The 19969-nt window shown below is 38.6% G+C and overlaps 1 protein-coding gene across 1 annotated transcript; it reads left to right on the forward strand.

Annotated features, from left to right (window-relative positions):
• Positions 1–9775: 9775 nt before the first annotated feature.
• edc3 (enhancer of mRNA decapping 3 homolog (S. cerevisiae)) lies at positions 9776–19850 on the forward strand. The gene is made up of 7 exons (XM_051692211.1): positions 9776–9891; positions 10163–10335; positions 10514–10803; positions 11560–11904; positions 12120–12273; positions 13888–14105; positions 16675–19850. Exons 2-7 carry the CDS (start codon positions 10172–10174, stop codon positions 17007–17009), a joined length of 1506 nt encoding a protein of 501 aa, XP_051548171.1. The 5' UTR covers positions 9776–9891; positions 10163–10171; the 3' UTR covers positions 17010–19850.
• The last annotated feature ends 119 nt before the right edge of the window (positions 19851–19969 follow it).

Here is a 19969-nt window from a genome sequence, read left to right on the forward strand (position 1 = left end):
TGTGAAAGTGACGTCATTAGAGAGGCAGGCCCTTTGACATATTACAATCGTTTTTTTTTTATTTTATTTATTGCTTTAATCAATATAACATGACAGTCAAACCAACTGAAAGCAAACGAAATGAACATAAATAAATAAATAAATAAATAAAATAATAATAATAATTTTTAAAAAAATAATAATAATTTTACAATCGTAGTTGATTAGCCTTTTTCACACTTCCGCGTTTGTCGATTCCGGGGGTGACCTCGCAGGGTAAACTTACTTCCGGTAATAACAGCGGGCATTGAAACGTGAGCCAGATCTGCCAACATCAAAGTCTTCATACAAATGAAATAGCGTGTAAATGTTTGATCTGACTTTGTGCTTTGTTGGCGACTGTACATAGCTTTAATTAAGGATGGCGTGATGTGACCGAATCCAGTATATTCACTGAGTTCAGACTACACCGGTAATAAATAACTAGTGCATTTTCCGTTATCATTCTTCTTCGTTTGAGGTTTATTGGCGGTTGGCAAACAACGAATTGGTGCATTATCGCCACCAACTTGTATGGAGTGTGAATCAGAATGTCTAGTATTTCAATAGCCATAAAAAAAAGATTCCTCTTCTTCCTTCTTTTCCCTCTTCACTTCATTTTTCCCTTCCTCCTTTCCTTTCCCTTTTCCTCCTTTTCTTTTCTTTTCCTTAATTATATCCTTTCAATCAAATGATTTATTCTAAGATATTGAAATTGGATTCGATAACACTCATTTTCCGGGCTCCTTTGTATAATATCTATTATATCAGAGAGTACTTTTATCTTTCTAAGGTTTTGAATCAGATTCCTTCTTTCTGCTTCATATTTCTGACAATGGATCATAGCATGCTCTACTGTTTCTTCTTGCCCACAATAGTCACATCTGCCTGTATTATGTTTACCTATTTTGAATAGTTTACTGTTAGACCAGTGCGTCCAAATCTAAGTCTTGATATTAATATCTCCTCTCTTCTGTTCTTTCCTGCACACCTCATCTCTCCCACTTTGCTTTGAATTCTATAGAACCATCGTCCTTTCCTTTCTTCCTCCAATTGATTTTGCCACCTTTCCTTCAATCTTTGCTTAATACTCTTGATTTCTGTCCTGCTGAGGCTAACTATCAAATCAATATGCTCATTTTTTTGTGGCTTCCTTTGCCACCTTATCTGTCATTTCATTTCCTTTGATACCAATATGTGCCGGTACCCACAGAACTTTTACTGTAAGTCCCATCATTTGAATTCTGGATAATATTTGTTGTATTTCAATCAAAATGTCTGGTCTGCTGTCTGAATGACTTTACTGTAAACTGGCTAGTGATGAGCTTGAGTCTGAACAAATGATTGCTCTCAATGGTCTTGCATCTTCTATCCACTGTACTGCTAACAATATTGCAAGCATTTTTCCTGTATAAACTGATAATCCTTCACTGATCATTTTCCCTACTGAGATGTGAAACTCTGGAACAATAAATGCTACTCATATTTTATTAAATATACTCTTTGATGCATCTGTGTAGATCTGGATGTAACTGTGGTAATTATCAATATGTGTCTGTATGGTATGTGAATTAAACTCCCTATCCTTGTTCTTCTTATCTAATATTGTAAAATCTACTGTGGCATCAGGAGGTATCCAAAGTTGTATTGTTGGTAATGGCACTGTTAGACTAATGTTTAAATCTACTTTAAGTTCTGTTGATTTCTGTGACACTGTCCATCCAAAGCTTTTTGCTTTCCACCTCTCCTTTTCCCAAAAAGGTTTTAAAGTATCTTGTGTTGGATGATCTTGACTATGACCCTGTAAATTAATCCAGTAATTCAGTGATAGCTGTATGCTTCTCATTTCTAGTGGCATTTCTCCCATTTCTACCTGTCATGCTGCTGTTGGGGTTGTTTTAAAAGTGCTTGTACATAATCTCAAAGCCTGAAATTGTATATTATCTAACTTTTTGAGAGATGTGTCTGCTGCTGATCCATACACCATACAACCATAATCTAATACTGTATATGTCCCTCATAGCAGTGCTGTCTGCCCCAGTTCGCTTCTGACTAAACACCTCATTACATTTGGTACTTTCTTTCATTTGTACAATTTTTTTTCTGAATATGTACTATCCATGTAATTCTTTCATCAAACCATAACCCTGAAAACTTAGTGCTTTACTCTTTCCAATTCTTGATTTTTTTTATTTTACCTCTTGTCAACTGAAAATGTAAAACCCCAATTTTATGACCATTCTTCTATTTTCGTGATGGCCCCCTGCAGTTTCCTTACAATGGATTCCATATTTCTTCCCCTCTTCCAAATTGCCCCATCATCTGCAAAAAGCGAAAACCCCATCACATTCTCTATTTCCATAAATACATCATTTATCATAATGGAGAATAATAAAGGGCTTATATGCTTCCTTGAGGTGTTCCATTTTCAACAACAAATTTTCTTGAATAGCTCTTTCCTTTTCTGACTTGAATTTCTCTTCCTAGTAAAAAGTCCTTGATCCATCTATATATCTGACCTTTGATACCTAATTTACAAAGTCTGATTAATTAGGGTGACCATACGTCCTCTTTTTCCCAGACATGTCCTCTTTTTCGGACCTTAAAAAAGCATCCTGCCAGGATTTATACATTTGCAAAAATGTCCAGGATTCGGCATTAGTTGCATTATGATGTGCATCTGGTCTAATACTTCATTGTGTGTGCGTGCGTATTTGCATTGCTTTAACCCCTCTTTGTAAGTCCCGCCTTCTCATACACCAATTGGTCGATTATAAGAGGCTTGCAGCAACTATTGGCCAAATTCCTGCCTGTCAATCTCTCCACGAATGCGCAAAGCACTGTTGTGTTCGGCATCAAACAGTTGCTTGACAGTAGCAGCAAATGACAGCTGAGTGGAAACAATGCCTAAACGAAAGTGCAAATTTACAGAAGATTTGCACAGCAAATTCCCATGCTTTCGTCCAGGTCGAGATCCGTGTGAAGCAGAATGTATGATATGTAAAGCTGGCACTTATGTGTCAGTTGCTAATAAAGGTGATTTAGAAGCACACATTAGCTCTGCGAAGCATAAAGGGTCAGCAAAAGGTGAAAGTTCATCAGGTAAATTAACGGACTACTTTTGCGACCAGGTAAAATTATCACATTGCTTCATTTTCCATGGCCATTCAAAATAATAATCATAGTAAATGAAGGTACACTCATGGCATCAAATATTTTATTTTAGTACATGGACATTCAACATAATGTTGGAAATTTTTCTTTATTTATATATATTTATGTTATTCTAACAGAGTGTCTTTTTCACTGTATTAAAGTTTGCATTCAAAGTAACACTGTTTTGAACCCTATTGTTCCACCCCCCACCCCCCCTTCTTTCCACATCACATCCTATGCCTTCTCTATATCAAAGAAGACAGCCACTACACTTTCTCTGTTTATTTGTGCTTTTCTTATTTAATGTTCTAGACATAAAGCTGGATCCATGGTCTGTTATCAGTCTCCCATGTCTGTTTGTTCACACAGGGAGAAGAAATCAGATTTTTTGGACACTGTCACTCAAATCCGTTTAGGTTTTTGTAGTCTGAACAGGACAAAAACACATTAAATCTGATTTTTACAAGCTTCATCCAAACCACATTCGTAGGTGGTTTAGAATTTGATAAAAATCTGATTTTTCTTTATGCGTCTCAGTCTGAACGGTCAGATCGGATTTCATGTGGGGTTTTTTTTGTCATTTGCTGTGCACGATGGTTGTTATACATCAGGTTTTGCGATAAGAAAACATACTGCACTCCAAACAGCATAATTAATGCCTTCACAGGGCACTTCAAATGTAATACAATAATGATGGTCACGCAGTAAGATCGTTACAGCCAGAATTTTCAATAAAAATTAGTTCAAAAGTGAGTTCAGCCTGTTTTATTACACATTTCTGCCCTACAAAACTCTCACAGTGGAAGGTAAACAGGGCATAGAGATCATCACTTCTGAATATGTAATTTATATGTTACAGGTCACGCAAAGCACTGCAAACCTCTTATAATAACACAGACATTGGCTTAACTTACCCAAAGAGATGCGCTAAGGTTCAGTAACCCATAACGGTTGCGAGAAACCACAACACGATAAAGTATTGAATGTCACGTGAATATGGGACACTTGAGCATTTTGAGCGTTTCATCAAAGGACACGGGTCCTCGTCTCACCGTCCGACCTTTTTATGCTTTATATGGGACACACAGCCTTCAATACTGGATATTTCGCTCTCTGCTAAAATACAGGACCCTAAGATAAAAGGCGTCCCGTATGGGATGTTGTAAATTCGGCCAAAGTACAGGATATCCCCGTTAAAACGGGCAGCAACAACACTAGCAACTGTCTGTGAAGAATGTTAATATCTGGATACTGCCCTCATGAAAAGCATAATCAATGGTAAAATATCCATCACTAAAATCTCGGTGAATATACGCAAGTTTGCTGCATTACCATGACAACTAATGTGGACGTGATAGCAAAAGCGACTGTAGTCTGAACAGAAAAAATCTGATCTGGCCACATAAATTGCAGTTTGAACAGTCACTCAAAATAATCGGATTTGATGAAAAATCAGATTTTTCCTGCATTGTGAATAAAGCCTTTTGCTTTTGGCTTTGCATTGTTGTTGCAAGTAAAACCAGCCTGTTGTCTTCAGAGAACATCTTATTCTGCAGCTCTTCTCCCTCACACACCTGTACAGCTCCAGAATGAGAAGAAGGGTAGGGAAAATTCCCCTTTTTAACCTTTTTCACCCAACTTGTAATGCCCAATTTCCCAGTGGGCTTTTAAGTCCTTGTGGTCGCGTAGTGATTCGCCTCAATCCGGGTGGTGGAGGATGAATCCCATTTGCCTCTGCCTCTGAGACCATCAACCCGCACATCTTATCACATGGCTTGTTGAGCGCGTCGCCACGGAGACATAGCACGTGTGGAGGCTTCACGCCATCCACCGCGGCATCCACGCTCAACTCACCACGCGCCCCACCAAGAACGAACCACATTATAGCGACCAAGAGGAGGTTAATACATGTGACTCTACCCTGCCTAGCAACCAGGCTTAGGAGACCTGGCTGGAGTCACTCAGCACGCCCTGGGATTCAAACTAGCGAGCTAGCGAACTCCAGGGGTGGTAGCCAGTGTCTTTTACCACTGAGCTACCCAGACCCCCAGCTTTGACCATTAATTAACAAAAGTCAATAAATATTTGGTGACATTGAATGTGTTTGTTTGTTTTGTTTTTTACATAAGAACTAGAGCTTTCATTTGCATTGTATCTTAATGTTTGTTCCAACAGAGATATTCAAGTGTGCCATCCAACTCCAGTCTTCCCTACACTGCAATATCACTTAAAATCAGACCATGTTAGAGCTTCTGGTTGAAGGTGCATGTTGTGCCAAGTCCTACTTTACCGTCACACACACTGTTTTGTCCAAACACTGTCCTTGCACTGGCTGTCACAGCTCAGACAGCCCTTTAGGCATCTCTGGTTCTGTTGGAGCTTGTGGAAAATGTCATATTGAATACTTCGATTGCCTTTGCATGACTTGCTTGTACCATACATTTACAGATTCCTCTTTTGGCTTTTGACCTTCAAAGGTAGCACTGGCTTCTTATAATGTCACCCATACCTGATGGGTAGTTGAGCAGACTTCCTGGTTTCTGATGGCGTTTGACTTTCTGCCATATGCAAAGGCTTATCTAGCACAAAACTTGCCTGAGCTTAATTATTGTCAGCTTAAGGTCTAACATCTTATTAGTCGAGGCCAGCTCATCAGAGTCCAAGTCCAGTCCGAGGCCAGATTAGGTCGAGTTAGAGTCAAGATCGAGACCAGAAGAGGGTCGAGTACGAGTCAAGATCAAGACCGGAAAGGGCCAAGTCCGAGTCGAGACCGAGACCAGTAAAGGCTAAGTCTAAGTCAATAATTTTTTATGAATGTATTAAATAGTTTAAAGAACTATAGGCGCATATATCAAATAAACGTCTCCGAGATTTCGGTTTTAGATCTTTTCATCTGGAAAGCTTCTAACATCTGCTAAACATCTTAAAAAGATCGATGTGAAACATACAGTGTATTCATAAAGTATTCAGACCCCTAAATTTTTTCACATATTATGTTGCAGCCATATGCTAAAATGCTTTAAATAATTTTTTTCACATCAATCTACACTCCATACCCCATAATGACAAAGCAAAAACCAGATTTTTGATAACTTTGCAAATTTATGAAAAAGAAAAATCTGAAATTTCACATTGACATAAATATTCAGACCCTTTGCTATGACACTTGAAATTTAGCTCAGCTGCATCCCATTTCTCTGGATCATCTTTGAGATGTTTCTACACTTAGACTGGAGTCCACCTGTGCAAATTCAACTGATTGGACATGATTTGGAAAGGCACACACCTGTCTATATAAGGTCTCACAGCTGAAAATGCATATCAGAGCAAAATCCAAGCCACGAGGTCAAAGGAACTGCCTGCAGAGCTGAGAGACAGGATTGTGTCGAGGCACAGTGTCACGGTCCTCTCACTCTGTCAGTCTGGGTTTTTGTCTGACAGGAACGTGGCATTATCGTCCCCTGTCTGTCTTGTGTTTCGCTGTCTGCCTTTGTGTGAGTGCTTCGGTCTGTCTTGTTTCATGTTGGGAAAACGGTGTATGGATCCTGACTTCCAGTCTGGTTCGGTTTCGGTCTGTGTCAGGATCTGGACACTCGTGCTCCATGTCTGTCTGTTATTGACTTGGGTGCATCGTGCTTATGTCATCTTGGCAGCATGCACTCACGTCAATAGTTTGTCTGGCTTTCGCGAAGCGGGTGCGCCTCACATCATGGCTCACGTTGCGTTGCGCGCCCGGGTCGCGAGACCGTCTTAATGTTGTGCTGAGGTTCGGTAACTTCGGTCTAAAGTTTTGGGTGTGGAATAACCAGGACTCTTCCTAGAGCTGGCCGCTTGGCCAAACTAAGCAATCGGGGGAGAAGGGCCTTGGTGAGAGAGGTGACCAAGAACCTGATGGTCACTCTGGTTGAGCTCCAGAGATCATGCGTGGAGATGGGAGAAACTTGTAGAAGGACAACCATCACTGCAACACTCCACCGATCTGGGCTTTATGGCAGAGTGGCCAGACGGAAGCCTCTCCTCAGTGCAAGACACATAAAAAAGCACATTTTCAGACTGTGAGAAACAAGATTCTCTGGTCTGATGAAATGAAGGTTGAACTGTTTGGCCTCAATTCCAAGCGTCATGTCTGGAGGAAACCGGGCACCGCTCATCACCTGCGCAATACCGTCCCAACGGTGAAGCATGGTGGTGGTAGCATCATGCTGTGGGGGTGTTTTTCAGTGGCAGGGACTGGGAGACTGGTCATGGTTGAAGGAAAGCTGAATGCAACAAAATACAGAGATATCCTTAATGAAAACCTAGTCCAAAGCACTCAGGACCTCAGACTGGGCTGAAGGTTCACCTTCCAACAGGACAATGACCCTAAGCACACAGCCAAGACAACACAAGGGTGGCTGCGGGATAACTCTGTGAATGTCCTTGAGTGGCCCAGCCAGAGCCTGGACTTGAACTTAATCGAACATCTCTGGAGAGACCTGAAACTGGCTGTTCACCAATGGTCCCGATTCAACCTGACAGAGCTTGAAAGGATCTGCAGAGAAGAATGGCTGAAATTCCCTAAATCCAGGTGTGCAAAGCTTGTCACATCATAACCAAAAAGATTTGAGGCTGTAATTGCTGCCAAAGGTGCTTCAACTAAGTACTGATTTAAGAGTCTGAATATTTATGTCAATGTGATATTTCAGCTTTTTCTTTTTAATAAATTTGCAAAGTTATCAAAAATCTGGGTTTTGCTTTGTCATTATGGAGTATGGAGTGTAGACTGATGTGGAAAAAAGTAGTTTAAAGCATTTTAGCATAAGGTTGCAACATAACAAAATGTGGAAAAAAATGAAGGGGTCTGAATACTTTCTGAATGCACTGTATTCCAGTATTTCTAGGACTACTCTTGGAGTGTTTGTATTTTTTACTGCTGTATCTAGTATGCACAATATTAAGTATTTGTCTTGTTACATGTTCTGCACCATGGTTCTAGTAGTCATCGTGTTTAATTTCTTCTCCTATCACGGAGGAGAGAAATGACTCTAAACCTATTTTAATCTGACTATCATAATTCTTGTCTGGACTTGTATCACATTACAGTCAAAAGAAGGGACAACGATAACCCAAAGATCTTAGAAACATCAATTGCTCTCAGTAATTAGCCTGCTTTTCATGTTTTGATATGCTTGACTACTTCTGCTTTTTAAGGGATAGTTCACCCAAAAATGAATTACCATCATGCCATCCTAGATGTGTATAACTTTCCTTCTTCTGCAGAACACAAATTAAGATTTTTAGAAGAATATCTCAGCACTGTAGGTCCATACATTGCAAGTCAACAGGGTCCAAAACTTTGAAGCTCCAAAAAGTACGTAAAGGCAGCATAAAAGTAATCCATATGACACCAGTGGTTTGATCCATATCTTCAGAAACTATATGATAGGGGGCCTGGGTAGCACAGCAAGTATTGACACTGACTACAACCCCTGGAGTTGTGAGTTTGAATCCAGGGTGTGCTGAGTGACTCCAGCCAGGTCTCCTAAGCAACCAAATTGGCCCGGTTGTTAGGGAGGGTAGGGTCACATGGGGTAACCTCCTCGTGGTCGCAATTAGTGGTTCTCGCTCTCAATGGGGTGCATGGTAAATTGTGCATGGATTGCGGAGAGTAGCATGAGCCTCCACATGCTGGGAGTCTCTGCAGTGTCATGCAAAACAAACCACGTAATAAGATGCATGGATTGACGGTCTCAGAAGCGGAGGCAACTGAGACTTGTCCTCCGCCACCCAGATTGAGGTGAGTAACCACGCCACCACGAGGACATACTAAGTAGTGTGAATTGGGCATTCCAAATTGGGAGAAAAAGGGATAAATAATAATAATAATAATAATAATAATAAAAGAAACAATGTAAGTATGGGTGAGAAACAGATTAATATTTAAGTCTTTTCTTACTGTAAATATCCACCTTTTACCAGTAGGTGGCAATATGCATGAAGAATCGAATCGCCAAAAAACTAAACTGCAACAAAGAAGAATTTGAAAGTGAAAGTGAAGATTTATAGTAAAAAAGGACTTAAATATCGATCTGTTTCTCCTATGATATCCCTTCTGAAGACATGAATTTAACCACTTTCTGGATTACTTTCATGCTGTCTTAATGTGCTTTATGCAGATTAAAAGTTCTGGTCACCATTTACTTGCATTGAATGGACATACAGAGCTGAGATTTTCTTCTAAAAAACTTTTTTTGTGTTTTGCAGAAGAAAGAAAGTCATACACATCTGGGATGGCATGAGGGAGAGTAAATGATGAGAGAAGTTTCTTTTTTTGGGTGAACTATTTCTTTAAAATAAATGTATTTTATTTTATTTATTTATTTTTTATTGCCCTTGTTTTGTATTCTGTGTCTCACTGTGGTGTTCTGTATGTACTTGTTTCTCCTATTACAAAAAAAAATAAAAATAAAAATAAATAAAAAATTATTTGTGTACGTGTTAACACGGCAATCAAGCTCATTCTGATTCGGGTAATGTGGTAAAAGCTTGCTCCAATTCAGTGTACGTTCACCTGCTGTGCTGTAGGTGGCAGTAACACCAATTCTAAACTGATACTCGCTCACCAGATCATAATAGAAGAAGCCGTTCGCGTAGTCGAGCTCCCTAGAAGAGTTCATCAAAATTCAACACAATATAGTAGTTACTTGTATTATTGAAAGGATTTACTCTTAACAACAGGTGAGAAGGTCACTTTCACAGTTTAATAAAACCAACGAGGAAATGTTTTGTTTCTAAGCCATTTTATCCTGTCCTCCATCTAGCTGGCTAACATTAGCACCTTTCCATCTAGCGTTTGAAACTTGATTTATTCATCCATTATAACCATTATGTCAGAGTAGATGTCGTATTTTCTGTACAAATAACATTTTAAGTGCTAATTTTAATTTTCTTAAAATATAAGCGAATCAGGAAGAAAGAAAAGAACGTCTAGACTTTTCTCTCATTTCAGCTGGTCACAATGGCATCAGACTGGATTGGCAGTCTTGTTTCAATCCACTGTGGACCAACACTTGGAGTGTATCAAGGAGAAGTTTCTTCAGTAGATCAGGCCAGCCAAACCATCTCTCTCAGACATCCCTTCCATAACGGAGTCAAGTGCACTGTACCTGAGGTTACCTTCAGGTAAACACTTTTACACGCTATCCTTGTATTTGAAATGTTGAAGACGAAAGTATGAGGTTGGCACAATGAAATTAAGATACTAAGCGGGTCACTTTGTTATTGGCCTCTTCAATATGCTATTAGTAAATTACCAGGACCATCAGAATTTACTAAAAGTATCTTCCTCTCTGGTTCACAGTGCCATGGACATCAAAGATCTCAGAATCCTTGAGATCTGTAAGAGCTCCAATGAAGTTCCAAAGCAAAATGGTCCAGACTCCAACTCAACACTGACGCCGCATGATGCACGCAAGGAGAAGGGTGGTGGCGCCCCAGTGAACAGTACTCCTGTGACAGTACCTAATAAAGCTGAGCCCAAATCACAGGAAGGAGGAGTGTCTCCAGTGCCACACTACTCGAAGGGTTACGGTGAACGTCACATGGACATGGCTGCCCAAAGTAAAGGCTTTAGACGAAGACACAACTCCTGTGAGTCTTGTGTGTCATTCGATTTTGAAAAGGGTCTATTAATGATTACGTATTTAAGCTGAAGTGTGTCATTTCTGCACCAGTAACGTCACCAAATGGAACAGCAAAAAGGAATAATTAATTAGAACACCTATTATGGTTTTTAAATATTACATTTCATATAGTGTTATATAGCTGTTTGTGAATATAAAAAAAGTCTGCAAAGTTTCAAAAATCAAAATACACGACAAATGGAGTTATTGACTCCCAAAAGAAAGAACTGATTCTGAACACCTGAAACGAGTTGTTAGTAATTCCAGACTTCCTGTACTAACCTACGTAATTTGGTAACAAAAAACCCGCCTCTGGTCTTCATTAGCTGCTTGCGAACAGCTTTGACCCGCCCTCAAACACTACACTAAGTGGTTGACCAGTCACAACAGACTGGGACATCTGACCAACTAGAGCAGAGTAGGCTCTCTGAAAGGAGGAGTTTAGAATGAATCCTTCAGAACGGATCATTGAACGAGTCGTTTTTGACACTGGGAAAAAAGGTAATGCTGCAATTTAAATTATGAGCAAATTAAAGTGTTTTTTGACCTTGGATGCATGTAAATCTATTGAATGAGACCTTTAAAACAAAATTAGGCACGTTTAAAAACCATAATAGGTGCTCTTTAAAAGGTTTTCAAACAGGTTGTCCGAACACTTAAGCTTTAATGCATATTTTTAAGGGGAGTGAATGAAATGAAATGAAATTTATTTTTATGTTTTTAGGGTCATCTAGTTGCAGAGGTCCAAATCAGGTCACACCTAAAAAGAACGGAGTGAAGAACGGGGGCTATATGAAGAATAGACATGATGAATGTTTTGGAGATGGGATGGATGATGTTCTCGACGAAGACTTCGACTTTGAGGGTAACCTCGCGCTGTTTGACAAAGCGGCAGTGTTTTCGCAGATTGATTCATCGGAACGGAGAGGCAATGGTGCCAGATCTCGAGGGACACCTGGAGAGCAAACGCCATCGCGATACCGCCATGACGAGAACATTCTGGAAGCCAAACCCGTTGTCTACAGACAGATCATAGTTCCACAGCATGGAACAAAAGAGTATAGCACTGGTAAGAGTCGAAAACAAAGATGTTCACATTGTGTCTCATTCACAAACCGTGTGTACACATGTATTTGTGCATAAAACCAATGTACAAATGTTTTCTCGCAGCAATCATGATCATATATAAAAAAGATGTTGTTTATTGCATTTCGGTTTTGAGAGTGGCATAAAAAGTTAAACATTTCCTGCAACATTTTGGCTCTTTTCTCTTTTTTTCTGCAGACTCAGGGCTGGTGGTACCCAGTATTTCTTTTGATTTGCAGAAGCGTTTGTTGGCTGCAGCAGAGAGTCACGGCCTGTCTCTAGAGCGCAGGCTTGAGATGACGGGTGTATGTGCAAGTCAGATGGCCCTCACACTACTTGGTGGCCCAAACAGGTTTGTGGGTCTAATTTCATGTAAATCCACTTGTTTCATCTTAAGGCCCTGGCATACTTCATACGAAAGCAAAGAACGTATGGGTGTGACTTAATTTAGAACAAAATCTAGCTAAAGCGAAGGTATTTTTGAGTTTGTTTCAATGATTTGTACATTAAGGAAAACTTCTTACCAGCTGCCAAACACCTTCTTACTGCCATTTGTCCACGTCATCAGTAGGTGTGACCTGGATCTCCACCTACTTTGATTTTGACAACTAACTGACCCTTCGCTAAGCTCCGCCCCCCTTGGTTACAGTCGCTTGGTTATAGTATCTCTCTGTGTGCCTCGTGTCACTGTTACAAGTGACCCAGCAACAATGTTTTTTACATTTTGTGGATCATTTCGATAAAATCCCACTTAAAACAACTCAAACACACATCACTCCCATAGGCTCTCATTGTAAAAAGGCAAATGCTTGTTAGACTAATGGTGGCAGGGCAACATTTGCTAAGACAGGATTGGTCAGAAACGCTTTTAAGGCGGGGCTTAGCGAAGGGTCAATTCCCGGTCAGTCATTTAAGATCAGTCACCATAAACAAACCAGTGTGTGGAGTTATAAGCGAGCTGGTTTAAACTAGAGGTAGACCGATATATCGTTTTTACCGATTAATAGGTGGCAATAGTTGCTTTTTGGAAGTATCGATATTGGCAAAAATCAATGGCAATAATTTTTTCATAATTTTGTCATTTCAGAATTCGAGTCCCCTGTGTGTTTTCTGGCTTGTTTATATTTAAAAGTCCTGTGTTATGCACCAAATCTGAATTTTTTCTGGTTATTGTTGGGGATTTTGGTTAAACAATAAAGTGGATCTGGGATTTTATTTATTTTGGACTCTTTGTCTGTCCCCGTCATAATAAGGAAAGAATAATATTTTTTTTTTGACATTTTATAAATCAATTTGAAAAACTATTGGCTGATTAATCGGTTATCTGCCTTTCCCACCACCTTAGTTATCGGTATCCGCAAAATCCACTATTGGTCGACCGCTAGTGCAAACTTGCCTACATCTGTATGAGCGTTTGTGTCAGGGTTATTTTCGTAAACTTAAATTAAAATTAAGACGAAAACTATTGATTAAAAACATTTTCGTAAGCTGAAGTAAAATAAATATAAGTAAAATATAAATAAGAAAATGTAAAACTAAACTAACAACAGTTATTGAAAAACTAAAGTACATTTACTTAAAGAGCTATACTGTTGTTAAAGGATTTATTTAAAAGGATAAAGATTTCTTTTCAGAGAATGTATCTTGAAGTATATTTTGTGAATTCTACTCCTAGAACAAGGCATAATGTTATTGATAACTCATCTTAATATCAAATTAGTTAAGGTTTTGTTGTCCTGATATTTAAATGTTCCTCTAAACGCCTCCCACATCGGTGTGGCCGGTGTTTGAATGTTCGTAAACAGTATACCGTTGCTCAACTTTCAAATTTATGTTCGTCTCTGAGCGAAGAATGTACCTCTCTGTGAGAATGTTGGGGCCTTTAAACAGACCTAGTCATAGTCTGAAATATCCTCATTTAGAGTCTGGTTAACATTGGTGTGGTTGTGGGATCTCTCTTCCCTAGACTTACCCCAAAGAATGTGCATCAACGGCCCTCGGTGGCCCTGCTGTGTGGACCGCATGTCCAGGGAGCTCAGGGCATCAGCTGTGGCCGCCACTTGGCCAATCATGAAGTGGAGGTCATCCTATTCTTGCCAAACTTCGTCAAGATGTTGGAGGCCATCACCAGCGAGCTTGCACTCTTTGGCAAGACTGGGGGCAAACTGGTTTCTAATGTGAAAGGTGTGCCACTATTGCATTTGCATTTCATATTCACATTCAACCTTAAGGTTCGGTCATGTTTACCTTTGCACTGAGAAATTCAGCAGGGGCCGGTTGCACCAGCTATACCTAAGTTACAACTTAGCCTAGTTGTGGCGTAAATGGGCACTAATTCTCAATAGTCAAAAATAGAACATTGCACTATTAAATTTAGGTAGAACGTAACCCTACGTATAAAACAAATATTTACGGAAGCCTCTGACCAGGAGTCACGGATGTAATAAAAAGTCAGACTCATTTAATGACATCAATAAACTCATGTTTTGGTTGACAGGCTTCAGTCCTTTCGACATATGATGGTGTTGGCATTTACACTCATTTATATTTACAGGAGAAAACATTTTGTAAAAAAAACATACTACTTCAGCATGAAACCGATCTAACGGTGCACTTTCCTGTGTACTCTGCCCGGTGTCAAGTTTCAACATATACGAAATAGATATTAAAATGAATAAATGTCTATTTTTCCAGCCTGTTGTATTAGTGTTTATTTATTTATCGTCCCTTATTCATTTTTGATACAGTTATTGAATATTGTTATTTACATAAGCTAAATATATCATTAATGAAATCTTGTTTTATTATGTATTGTATTTTAATTGGGATATAATTTATTACAGATGACAGTTGCGACAGTTACAAGCAAATGAGGTTTGAACAAGATCAAAATGAAATGCACAGCTGTTTAACACTTCTGTGTACAAATTTGAAGGCTGTTTATTGGATCAATACAAGTAAACGTCATAATATGCGACTCTGCATTACTTAACTAGTAGGTCGTAAATGCTACGTAAAGTCTTGCCTTAAGAACAGGTGGTGCAACCAAATTAAGCTCCGACTTAGTTACAAACTAACTAGTAGTTACTAAGGCCTTAGTGTGAACTTTACGTCTCAACTTAAGTGAGACATTATGCACAGCTGCTGCAACCCTACCCAGGTGAAGAAAGCATGGGTGAAATCCTGAAAAAAAAAAACTAATTTTTTATGCTGCAATTTATACTCTGGAAGAGCAAAGTTCTAAACGAACACACCGCTAAAATGTTTCCCTCGTCCATTATGAATATACAGTGTAGCTATGTATGAAGCACACACAGAGGTCACTGCCAAACCAAGCAACTTACTGGATAATTTTGTGAAATTGCATGTCAAAGATCACCAAAAGTTGAACTCCACAGAAAACTCAAAAGGAAACTTCACCACGTCAACTCCAACAGAAATGGCTGTATTTCGCCCATTTATTTTCACTGTGCAAAGGTAAATGTAACCCTGCATGCACAAAAAACAACATTGACAACACAGTTAACTTCTTTAATGTGTCATCTTTATGGGTGTATTCAACTTGGAAAAAAACTGTTTGTAGGGCTGGGCGATATGACAATAAATATCGTGGCGATGATATAAAGTGTCAATCGATAGAGATTTTGCTATATTGTATATATTGCGATTATGTAAATATCCATGTGCGCAGCTGTATATAAATATTATTTTATTCTTTTTTTTTTTTTTTTTTTTTTTTTTTTTTTTTTGCAAGAAGTGTTTACATGATTTTGGAAATTTTCTGCAAGAAGTGTTTATTTTCGTTGCATAATTTTTTTTTCTTTTATGTATTCTCTATGTTGTATTGCTTTGGGAAGATTTCGAGTTTTTGAGAAAGTTTATAATAATATTGGTCAACATATCAGACTGAAATGTGGCATAAGAAATGTAGCATTATGGTAAGAATGATTTAAAACCCTGGGTAGCTCAGCGAGTAAAGACGCTGACTTCCACCCCTGGAGTTGCGATTTCGAATCCAGGGTGTGTTGAGTGGCCCGGTTGCTAGGGAGGGTAGAGTCACATGAGGTAACCACCTCGTGGTCGCTATAATGTGGTTCGCTTTCGGTGGGGCGTGTGGTGAGTTGTGCATGGATGCCGCGGAGAATAGCGTGAAGCCTCCACACGTGCTATGTCTCCGAGGTAACACGCTCAACAAGCCACGTGAAAAGATGCGTGGGTTGACTGTCTCAGACGTGAAGGCAACTGAAATTCGTCCTCCGCCTCCCAGATTGAGGTCACTACACCACCACGAGGACTTAGAGCACATTAGGAATTGGGCAATTTTCAGGATTTGGAATAATGTGCTCTGATGAACCGTTCACAATTAGACAAGAAAATAAATACAAATTTTAACAATTGAGTGGCCAGGTTTACAATTTATTACTTGACCAACTGTACCTTTTTAGGCAAGAATCCGTTTGCATCTAGTTTCTTTATTTGGTGCATGAAACACCCACCTGAATGTTCTGTTCAGGTGGGCTTGATATATTCTGTCTTGGAAAATTCCACTCTGATTTGCAAGAACACATTTACTTTGTTCCCACCCACCCTCTTTACATAACATACCAGAAAACATCTAAGAGTCAAAGGTGGTGTATGTTGCCTTATAAATGTCATCTTTTTTATAAGTTAAACCACATCAGTGACCCTTGGTCTAATCATCCACTAAAAAAAAAAAAAAAAATATTTAAAAAAATTCTTTACCTGCCCCCAGACTTGCCAGAGACACCCGTTGACCTGGTTATAAGCTGCCTTGACTCACATGAAAACGGATTCTTGAGGGACCAGCCCTGGTATAAGGCAGCTGCCGACTGGGCCAACCAGAACCGGGCCCCTGTACTGAGCATTGATCCTCCAGTAAGTGGACAGGCACATGCAGTGGAAGCTAAATGGTCCCTTTCTCTTGGCCTCCCCCTGCCTTTGTCCGAGGGGGCCGGCCGAGTCTACCTATGTGACATCGGTATCCCTAGACAGGTGTTCCAGGAAGTGGGAATCAAATACCACTCCCCCTTCGGGTGTAAGTTTGTCATCCCTTTGCACTCTGAATAAGCCAAGACCTTCTTCCATTTGGGTCAAGGCTCACTGAACCAGAACCTGCCTTAAAGATTTTAGAATGAACAGACGTCAGTTTGAATGTTGGGACAAGTAAGCCTTTCCTTTGCAGCACAACTGGAACTTCTCTGCTTATTGTTCTCTTAAAATTCTCCAAAGGGGACAGGAGAAGCCCCAACAAAGGGAAGCGAAAGAAAAGGATACCAGCTCTTGTGACATCTCAGACATTAAAAACAGAACAAACATTAGTATATTCTCACTGTCTCTGCTTTGTTCTGAAGTCTAATAGTCTTACAATGATTCTTCAGATGGCCGTTTCAATATATAGACTTGGATCTTTTTGGAAGGATACATTTTTGTTCGTTGTTTATTCAACAAAACCATTGAAACTGCTTGCATGGCTCACTGTTACTGTGACTGTGATCAGTTTTCTGTCAAATTTCATTCTTTGTTTACTTTCAGCATCTTAAGTAGAATTTTTTTTTACTTTAAAAGTCAGATGTGCTGATTAAGATCGACCTTTAATTTTTTCCCCCAAAAAATGTCAGAATCTGCATTAAATAGGGGGTTTTCCTTTATTCTATTTGTGCCAGTGTGATCAAAGTCAGTGTGAGGTGGTATAATGTGCTCATTATGCCAAGGCAGTTTATTGCTTGCAAAATTTCTGCTTAAAGATGTTGAAACAAAGCATTATTTGCTTTGGCCGTTGACCAAGCCCAGTGTGCTGTAAATATATCAGAGATTGACTGGGTTCTTATCAGTGAAAATGTTGCACACTTGAATGGCATGGAAGGTAAGTTTACTATAAAACCAGTCCATGATATTGGTTAGGATTGGACAAAAACTGGGCAGTTTTAAGCAGTTGTTTACCAATACCATTGTAGACTACAATTAAATTTGTCCAGTCTTACAAACTCAGATTTTCTAGAGGAAATAGCTTAAGATAAACTTGAAGCATTGCTATGCTTTATCTCTTTTTTTCATTAGTTTGCCATGAGTGTGGACTCATTCTCAATGCTCATCAAATAAACAGTTTGAGATCCTGTTTTAAATGGGTTTCAATTTGTGGAGTTGTCATCTCTTGTTTGGTTATATCTAACAAGAATCTTTTACTAGGAGAGATACTCCACATGTTGCAATAAATGTTTCTGAAATTGATTCATGGTTTTATTATAGTTTTTGTTGAGCACACAAACCCATTACAAAACCTTCAGTGGATCCAGAGCAAATTAAAAGTCAGTATGGGTAATGAATTACGATTACCAGAGTAGTTGTTTTTCTAAACAAGCTCTGTTAAAGATAAAATAGTTATAACTTTTTGTTTAAACCAGCAGATTACCATATGCCTTCAAAGTGAATATGAAAGGCACTTATGATTCTAAAATACTCTTAGTTGTATAAAAGATGCATTTGGGACAATAATGAAAACCTTGTTTCAAAGATGTTATGATGTCTTGAAATATGACTTTCATGTGTGTACAGTGTGTTGACAGCTGTCTTCTAACAGCTGGAATAATGTACTGTTTTCATCAGACTAGCTTTTTAAAATTTTTTTCGTTAAAGCTTTTTTCTGTTATGTCTTCTGAATTTGACTAGCAAATATTTTGTTTTCATACTCCTATATGATTTGGAGAATGCTTTTTTCCCTGATATTTGACTGTTTTTCACTGTTATCCTGTTTCATCTTTATCATTTCAGAGTTCTATACATTTTCACTGAAGCTGGTACGCCTGTGTTTTTCTATTCTATCTTCTGTCTATAGGCCATGCCCAAGGTTTAGACAGCGTGTAAGAGTGCAGGTCATTGTTCCCTGTTTAAGTTACATTTTTTTTATTTTATTTTTTTTATGCTATGAACAATCTAAAGGTGACATCACTAAAGATGACTGCCCCAGATGTCTTATTATACTTGTTATAATGATAGAGTTGTGAAAACAACAGACTTGATACATCAGCTATTCTCAGATGTGGGGCAAATTGAAATGTGAAATACAGAATTTACTTTGATTTTTTTTTTTTTTTTTTTTTTTTTTAACACTTGTAAGTGGTCATTGAATGGTAGTGTCTCTGATGGCTGCTAGAGAGCCACTTGGCTACTTGAAATGAGCTTTTGAGCTTAAAACAAAGATTGAATGAATCAGTAAGGCAATTATAAAAAAAATGCTTAGAAGATTGCACTATCCAAGTATTGACAACATAGAAGAGAAAAGGTCCATGGTCTGTCTTCACTGTGGATGTATACATATATGAGAGCTTGTATGTTTAATTCATTAATAATACAGCAGTAAATGGGCAAATGCGGCACTAAAAGAGCTTAAGAAATTGTGCCAAAATCACTTGTTGGTCTTTATGTTGTAGTTATCATGTGACAGACTGGTTACTTGTTCTTCTTTGGGAGTAAAAAATATTACTGCTGTACATGCTTTTTGAAACCGAATATTTGTTTGCATTTAGCTCAAAGAAACCAATTTTGCTTTAACATAATACCTGCAGAATCCATTGAAAAATATTCATTTGAATATTGTTTGATACCTAAGCACTGCTTAGTTGTATCTGTCAAAATGTAGTTTTATATAAACCATTCCTCTACGTAAGAGTGAACTGAGAGGGAGTTTTGCTTCTAAAAATGTGACCAAACATGTTGTGCAAACAAGAGTTTTCGAATATATTTAGAAGTTACCTGGTACAGCTAAATTGTGTTGCCCCCCACATTGGTTATGATGATGTCATTGAAAACATCCCTGAAAGTTCCAAGAGGTTTGTTTGCATCAGAATCGAAAGTTCCAAGCTACTTTTTTTTTTGTTTTTCCATTCTTTTTTTTTTTTTTTTTTTTTTTTTTCACAAAAGCATGAGATAAAGGTTAACATTGCATAATTTTATCAATTATCTCTGCACCTGTTCAGACACAACTCAGTTAATTACTACTATTTGAATTTTTTTTGATAATGTTGTTACCA

The sequence above is a fragment of the Myxocyprinus asiaticus genome, chromosome 48 (genome assembly GCF_019703515.2).
Source record: "Myxocyprinus asiaticus isolate MX2 ecotype Aquarium Trade chromosome 48, UBuf_Myxa_2, whole genome shotgun sequence".
In the NCBI taxonomy this organism is placed as follows: domain Eukaryota; kingdom Metazoa; phylum Chordata; class Actinopteri; order Cypriniformes; family Catostomidae; genus Myxocyprinus; species Myxocyprinus asiaticus.